General features: G+C 29.4%; 1 protein-coding gene across 1 annotated transcript in view; it reads left to right on the top strand.

Annotated features, from left to right (window-relative positions):
• Positions 1 to 8,875, top strand: part of LOC106461581 (vacuolar protein sorting-associated protein 13C-like) — a 219,273-nt gene that overhangs the window by 63,527 nt on the left and 146,871 nt on the right. Inside the window, exons 8-10 of the mRNA XM_022388591.1 lie at positions 262 to 431; positions 2,855 to 3,021; positions 3,914 to 4,032. Of these exons, the coding sequence (XP_022244299.1) occupies positions 262 to 431; positions 2,855 to 3,021; positions 3,914 to 4,032 (456 nt within the window). The remainder of the gene's footprint in view (positions 1 to 261; positions 432 to 2,854; positions 3,022 to 3,913; positions 4,033 to 8,875) is intronic.

Genomic DNA, 8,875 nt, shown 5'->3' on the forward strand with positions numbered 1-8,875 from the left:
TTGTTTTTTTTTTTTTTGCTTTATGTTTTATTAAATTGTTATAGTAAATCACATATTTCTGCATTAAATAGATTGTTACCAACTTAACCACTAAGCAGCACAAAGATTCTTCAATTAGCAATAGGTGTCCCTTTTATGAATCTTTGTTAATTATTTCTCTTTCAAATTCATTGATCATCTTCAACTTTGAAATTTTCTTTATAAGCCTTTGAGTTTTTCTTTTTTTTCTCCGCTTTTATTTTAATGTTTTTTTTTTACAAGTATCCTCCCCTATAACACCTGTGGAAGCACCAACACCAACTGTAAGTGAAGACTCAGTCAGGAAATTAGAAGCTTTCTTTAATTCTTCCATGGATGTCTACAAGGAAACCAGTTTTTCCTTTGTCATGGAAGGCATACAATTGACATTATATACAGATAGTAATGAGGTGGTAAGCTATGGTTCAGTCTCTGTAACAACTTTTTTATATGTGTTTGTGAGTTTTTTACAATTAAAACAAACATTTGTATGTAGCATATAAGAAATTCAAATTCAAACTCTGTCTGATATATTATTTCAATGAATTTCATCTATCCATATCTTATTTTGACAAATTCATGTTTGATATATTTTAATTTGTGATATATACTATGTTTGTACCACAACTAACTTTCATTGTTTTCCAGCTTCAACTGTGCTAGTGTTTCACAAGAATAAATTCTATATGTATGTGCTGGTAAACAATGAAAGCTTTTCAATACTTTTTTTGAATTGATGATGGACACTACAACCACAAAATTCATAAACAACAGCATATTGAATGTTTTGGAATATGCACATTCCATCTTCAGCAAATTCCTGCAATAAACACACAACTGAAATTTCCATTAATCATCTAAATGTTAATTAAAAGCTTATGTACTACACTAAACATTTTTAAGGATAATGTTGAGACTCAAAATGTTGGTGGATTGTTAAAGTTTGTGAGTGAATATGGATATGATATGGACCCACACTAAATGAATTAGTAAAAGTATCTAGTGAGAAAGAATTAAAAGAAGCTCAACTTGATAGAATTTGAGTTATTATTTTAAGATTTTATTTAATAAGTAGACTCTTTACTGAAAAGTTCCACATGTGTGTGGTCTGTAGCTAAAACTTTTATAGTCAAGTGAGGAGAGTTTATGTTCAGTAGTTTGACTGTGTGTAAATAGAAAAAGTGCAGGAAGACAATTAAAGGTGTCTGATTCTATGAGAAATCCCCATGTGTTCATGGATATTTACATTTAGATGGCTTTTGGTTTTGCCAATATAGATAGCTTTGCAACTGTGACATGTATATGAGTAAATGATCCATGAATGAACTGGGATCTGGATGTAGTCTCTCACAGGGAAAAAATATTTCACCTAATCTCTTGATTTAAAGGCAGTTCTAAGTTGCATTTGTGTGTAGTACTTATGCAACAGTTTCTTAAGTTGATTTTGAAAAATTAAGCTCTCTTTCTCCAAGTAAGGAAGGCATAAATGTATGGGACATTTAGTTAGAGTATTCATGTTTAGTATCGCTAAGGAGATCGAGTTTCCTTTTCATAAAGTCACGAGTGATGGTTTTTAAGAAAAATTCCAGGATACCCATTTTTCTGAAGAGAAAGGTGTAAGAAATGTATTTCACTGTGTATAGGGAGATAACAAAAACAAATAATAAAAATTCATTGGTAGTCCTTTGCGAACGAAGACAACATTTCCTAGGGTGAATGTGTTATCATGTGACTGAACAGCCCAGTTTGAGATTTACATTGTTTGGGACATCTTTAGCAAATAGTGCTCAGAGGAAGACATTATCGCAAAGAAGGTATGGCTTCGTTCTCTTTCCTCTACTGTCACTTTTGCTTCTTCTTTTTCCATCAATGAGTTTCAAATGTTTCTGTAGCATGATGGATTAGATGATGCCAATGGGAATGGTCAGATGCATTCTCCTTGCATGTGTTGAGGTTGATGGATACTTTTTTGAGGTTAGAAATACTAAAAAATTTTAAGTAAACAAGCGATCATGTTGCCTCTGTAGTTAGATGGAGAGGAACTGCTTTTTCCCTCTATGAACTCTATGCTTCAAGGTAACTTGGAAATATAATATTCAAATTATTGTTATGGAGGTATTGTTAGGTAATGGAGTTGGCCTTATGGATAGGAAAGATTATATAAACAAGATGAAATGTGTGTTATCCGTCTCCACAGTTTTAGATAACACGTGTTCAGACTTACCTTTCATTTGAGTGAATAAAGTTAAATAAATATGTTGTTATTCTTGATTTTTGTGGTTATATTGTTCATTATTAAACTACATTTTCTGCCTCATGGATATGTTATTTTAATATTTAGCCATGGCATAATGGTTGATAGAATGGCTCTGAGTTTTTCTTTTTCTTCAAGTACAAACTTTTAGCTCATAGCTTCATCTCTTGACTGATTTGAGATCTAATACAGTTTTGGACGAAGGAAGTCAAACCCATCTGATTGATATATCTGACCACACTCAAGGTCTCATAGATTATTTACTCTAATTATGCCTAAAAGAATTTCAATTTGAGGATAGTCTGGTAGAAATTCTGATGAGTAATAAAATTGAATTGGGTATGCATGCACCCCTTGCTTGGTATTGCTGGCACACAAAAATATTGCTAATAAAATGGAAAATAAAGGTCTCTGAAATTAACTTACTCTAATCCTGCCTAAGAGAATTGTAAGTGCCATGGCTATTGAGGATTCCCTCTTGTTTATATAATTGTGTTACTTAAGTCTACAGCTGTTTTGTTCTTATCTTACATATCTTAACTCTTTTTTTTTTTTGCTTCTTATGGAACATTTCTTCCACAGCTGTCTTCTCCAGTACGTGACTCAGCTCATGCCTTATCAACGTTTCACATGGATGAAATTCACATGTCGGTTGAGATGAATAATGACAGATCTCTGGAGTTCAAATGTTCCCTACAGGCAGCAACCTTGGAAGATGTAAGACCAGAGAGTCATCTTGCCTTAAGGAAGTATGTGTGGATGTATTTATTATAAATTAAGCTGTCTTTTTATGGTAGGATTTTACATATTTATCTAAGTATGAAGTGTTTTTATTTGCTATTTTAAAATTTTGATACTGTATGAATTATTGTAAAGAAAAGTTGGTACAATTACAGCTAAGGAATGTTTGCTTTCATTTAAAATTGTCTGGTTAAATTACTCCAAAGCTAGTACTACTTGTGAATTATCTTGTTTCTTAATGTTAATATTTTTTCATAATGAAGACTAGTTTTTGTTTTTTCCCTTTTATAGTTTTTAGGTTATATCAAACTATTGTTGCAGTTTAAATAATCTGTGAGTATATGTTGATGTATCTGAAGATACTTCAGAACAAACAGTTGTAACAATTAGACATAACATATGGAACGCTTCTAAAGCAAAAAATGTAGCATAAAAAAGTAGTAATTTCACTTGACAATGTCCATGGTGAGTCAGCAGTAAGTTTATAGACTTATGGTGCTAAAATCTGGGGTTTGATTCTTCGTGATGGACAGAGTGCAGGTTACCTATTGTGCAGCTTTATGTTAAATTAAACAAACACACAAACTATAGACAGCTTTAGTACTTCATCAGATGAACATAAAATTTTAGTCTTCATGCATTAACATTAGATATTTCTAGTTCTTGTGAAGTGAGATATTTAGAATTAGATTTTCATGAAATTCCAAGGTATTGTTTATCTTTAAAAATCAGTTGCATTTTAATATTTGTTATTAATTTGTTACAGTTTTTTTTTATCAGAGATATCTGTTAATTAGATGCCATTAGGTATAAGAGAAGTTAATATTTTTGGGAATTAGAAATGCTTTGATAAATTAATAAATATTTTTTTGTTGTAACTCTGATTGTTTCTGTCTAAAGAATTTTCCAGTCATATAGTGGAGATTCTCGATTGGGAACTGGTATAATGGGAATAAGCCTGAGTATGCCACCAATGGTTGATTTGTCATACAGACAGAACAGCAGTGGTGATGCTGAAGGTGAGTATATGTTTGGGATATTAACATATTTTAAATTACTTGTCTTTGAAACATAATATACATTACAGTGCTCATTACTAGTAAACATGATTTGAAACTGAACCTAACATGTGTTGCAGAAAAAATTTGATGTCATAGAATCCAAATTAATAAGTTTAACTACATTTTCTCTTTATTCTGCCATAAAATCATTTCATTATTTTTAATTGTCTTCAGAATCAGATTTAATAAATTACAGAAGAATAATAAGTACTTCAATTATGATGATTGAAATTTTATGTAACAAATTTGGTGAAGTAAACAGGGTCAGTGAAACCTAGATTGAAGTCAGTCATCTATTGCTATAAACTGTTTTTATTTCTAATAATCTATAGGATGAATCTGATAAACTAAATAATAATTTTTATTGACAGATAAATAAGTAAATATGTTTAAAACTTTTATTTTTGTAAAGACACTACATTTCTTTAGGTTTTCCTAGCACTATCAGGTGGCAAGCTTAAAATAGAATATATAAAAAATTCAAACTGTCACATGTTATAATATCAGTAACGATGTTACATCATTAACCTTCTTACTAAGGTAGGTAAAAGTGTACATGTAATGACTTTTTACAGAGTTACATTAAATATTTAATTAATCCTTTTGCAGAGGGTACCTCTTTAAATCCTTTTCTATGCAAGTCACTGAATTTCATTCACAATTTAATTAAACAACCTTACTATCAATGTATGTCAATGACATTATAATTATAATGTATGTTATAATTTGGAGTTTTATTTTATCTAAGTTTTAATTCCTTTGTTTGAAAAGAAACCTTAAACTTCAGTTTTGTTGTCATGTGATCCACAAGCTATGAAAAATCTCAACTTTGGCTTTTTTTTTTAAATCAGATAACCTCAGTCCTGTAGATGTATGTCTAGACAATAAGTACATTTACTTGTGCTATTGACACATATGTTCCAAAGTTCTTTGGCTAAGTTCTGTTGAAACTAGAGATACATTTTCCAACCCCTGACAGGTGCCATAGCCACCTTCTATACTTTTTTTTAGCTTTATAAGTCAGATGTAATTACTTGACACATGTATACAGTCATTAGAAAGAGCTCATTTTACACTATAATCCAACAATAGTTATTTTGAAATTAGCATTCTGTTGTCATCATAGAGTAGATGTAACTGTTGGTAGTATTGTTGGCTGCTTTGTCCACTATAGCACTTACAGTTGTTTCGTACCTAAATATGTTATAGTTAGAGGGAAAGTTAAATTGTATTCAGGTCTTACTTTTATATCTTAGTTAATTATGTATTATATATGTTTTAAAATGCATAATTGAAAGAATTAAACATTTTAAAAATTTATATCAAACATTGCTTCAGTTCTCAAGGCTTACAATCTTGAGTGAGTGTAAGATAATTTTTCTGAAGGCTTGCACATCTCTCTCGAACATACTGTAATATGTCCAGAAGGTATTGTTGATTTGTGTTGAGATTGATTATAAATGGTAAAGGACACGAAAGGAAAATAAAACATTAAAAATTTATTATATTTAAAAAGGAAAAGACCTGAAATTACAAATATCACCAAAAGAAGATTTTATAAGAAAAATTAAAAGATATGTATTTCTTAATTTCAAACATTTCATTGCACCGTATGTTGAACATAGTATCTACAGTTAGTGATATGGTAGAAAAAATGAAAATATAAACATTTACCTTCAAAAAATACTTTTTATATTCATTTAGGAGGTTGTAGGGGTTATGCAAATAAAACTCAAACTCTAAAATGACAAAAAATATTTTGTACTTAAAATGAAAATCACCTTGTACTTGAAACTATTCAGAGTCTGAATGCAAATAACTACAATAAATAGATAACATATTTTTATTAGAAGGACTTGATTAAAATAATATCCTTTTTATAACCTTTAACAAATCTTAGCAGTTTTTCTGAGGATTGTTGCACACGTATCATATCCATGTCAGGAGACTGATGCGAAAAGGTTAAACTACTTTATTATCAACATATATAAATAACTTGACATTCAAATGTAGTTAATGCATCAAATTTTAATATTATACAAGTTTTACTTTTTTAATTTCCAAAGGAAATAATTAAATAAATTCTCAATTTCTTCTTGCCTGTGTGATGTGATTTTTGTTTGCCATATTCTGTTCTTTTATCACTTCTATATAATGTCATGAGTTTAAAGTAAATTACTTATTATAATGTAGATATTGCTAAGGCATAGTCTAATTTTTATAGCCTCCAATCTTCTTTGTTTACAGAGATATAAACCAGAAAAGTAAACCCACTTGCCACACCCTTCTTTCACAAATTGCTAATAATTCTCTATAACATGTTTTATTACACCATTTATAACCAGTAGAAAGACAAGAGTTGTATTTTACCAAATGATGTATAATGCTAGCTTGTTTTCAATAAAGAGTTTTATGATTTCACTTACAGATTGAAAGTTGCTATTGCCAATTTCAGATTGAACAGATAAGATAATTATTTTAAAGCACTTATTCTTTAGTTAGAATACTTATTAAATTATAATAGTTACATTGTTTACTTTATGCATGTTATTATTTTGTGTTCATAAGTTCATATTTCATGTAAAAAATATTATTTTAGTTACTAGTAATATTGTTACAAAGAACTAGGACTAAGTTTCATTGGTGGGCTGACAGGAAAACTAGCTGACATGTATAAGTACTAAATTTCTGTTTTTTTATGTATGTTTTTTACTTATTGTTATAAAAGTAACTAAAATATTGTTACGTCTCTGTTTGTTAATTGATTTTTCCGTAACTTCGTTCCGACGAAACTTTAGCGACACAAGTCCTTACTTAATAAAACTGGTTTATTTTTTCCGAATACAACTTTACGATACACTTATTTTCAACAGTCGCTCTATAACAAATGCTATATCAACGAACGTCAACAATACTTCTGACTGCAGTTCAATTACTCACTGTCTACACACACGTTACATTATTGTCACGTTGTGAGCGTCTTATGTATATATACCAGACAAATATATATCTAGTAAATGCTAGGGCATTCATGAAGGAACAAGATACTTCTAGAAAATAGGTGGCGTCAAAATAGTCACGTGATCTCGCTGACGCAACAATATAAGAATTAGGTAAGATAGTGAAAAACATTAATATTTCTCCACAATATTGCTCATGAGTAGTTTATACATTATGTAATTCAATACTGTAACTTCAGCTACACATTTGCTGCATGGTTTACAGCTTATATCATGGGATTATTAGATACAGTTCAAAGAGTTAAACCAGTAAGATTAGATAAAAGCAAATGTAAATTATTATGAATCTTAAGCTGTTCGTGATAAATAATTATACTTTTCTGTTGCTATCTGCAATCATTCTAGAAACAACAAATGGTAATTTAGATTTATTTCTTTTTTTTTTTGTGGTAGTTACAAGGTCAATTAAGGGTAGAGAAAATACAGATAAAATATACAGTTTTACTAGAGAAACTTTTGATATTATTTAAGAGATTTTAGAGGTTATGCAAATGAAATTTGAAACTATAAGATGAAAAAAAGTATTTTTTAATCTTAACATGGAAATCATACTGCACTCAGACTATTTAGAGTCTGAGGCAGACAACTCTAATAAAAAATACTCAATTAATTTTTTTTTGTGTGCAAAAGACTAAGTGTTCACTAAAAGCTTGCTGAATTTCATGAATTTACTATATTCAAAGTTATAGTATGTATAGTTTAGTAGTTATATGTTGGCTGCAAGGTCAGTCAAAATTAATGGGCAAATATTGAGAAAGTTAACCAATAATGTAATAGATATGGCTAATTAACTCTTTCATCATGGTGTCGGTCGATATGACAGAGTCACTTGACCTTTTGTACTCGTTTAAAGCTGATATAAATTTAATACTTATAACTCTCTATATATTTGGTATATCTTCATGAAATTTGGCAGTCTTTCAGTTAATGTTACAAGTCTTTCACATACAAAAAGTCATATTTCTTAGTGAAGTATTTTTAATATAATAAAATAAAGTTTTGTCCATGAATATATTGAGTATCTGTTTTGAATAGACCATGTACAAAGTAATTTTCATGTTAAAATTAAAAATACATTTTGTCATCTCAAAGATCTCAAATTTCCTTTGTGTAATCCCTAAAACCTCCTAAATGTATTTCAAACGTTTTTTCCACTAAATCCTTATAGTTTATATGTTATTTCCTCTACCCTATCTCAAAACAGGATCGGTCAATTCGACCAACCTTGTAACCACCAAAACAAATCGAAATAAACCTAGATTAACCTTCTTTTCTTTCTAGAATGACTTCAGATTGGAACATGACACTTCATTCATTTATCCTAAATAGCTCTAAGTTCGTAACATTATAAATCTATAATTATAATTAAATTTTAGTGTTTTATTGCCCCTTTTATTGCCATTTGAACTGTGTCTAACTGCTATTCCTGACATTATAAGCTGTAAATCACTTGGGGAACATGCAGCTCACGTTACACTATCAAATTAGATTACCCACAACCTGCTCGCATGCATGCTTCATAAACCATTTTAATTATATTATTATTATTACTTATTTTATCTAATCTAGCCTTAAATAACTTAAAAATATCTGTACTTTTAATTTTAGTTACTTTTATAATAATAAATAAGAATAAATATGAAAAACAAGAAGTAAAGTACTTACCTAATCTTCTTTTTTTCTTTCCCTTGATTGTCGAGGAGAGTTAAGCCTGATTTTTTTTTAGTGATTATAGTAAAGCACTTAACAATTTTATTTAGTTAAATAATACACAAAAGAAT

The sequence above is a fragment of the Limulus polyphemus genome, unplaced genomic scaffold (genome assembly GCF_000517525.1).
Source record: "Limulus polyphemus unplaced genomic scaffold, Limulus_polyphemus-2.1.2 Scaffold992, whole genome shotgun sequence".
In the NCBI taxonomy this organism is placed as follows: domain Eukaryota; kingdom Metazoa; phylum Arthropoda; class Merostomata; order Xiphosura; family Limulidae; genus Limulus; species Limulus polyphemus.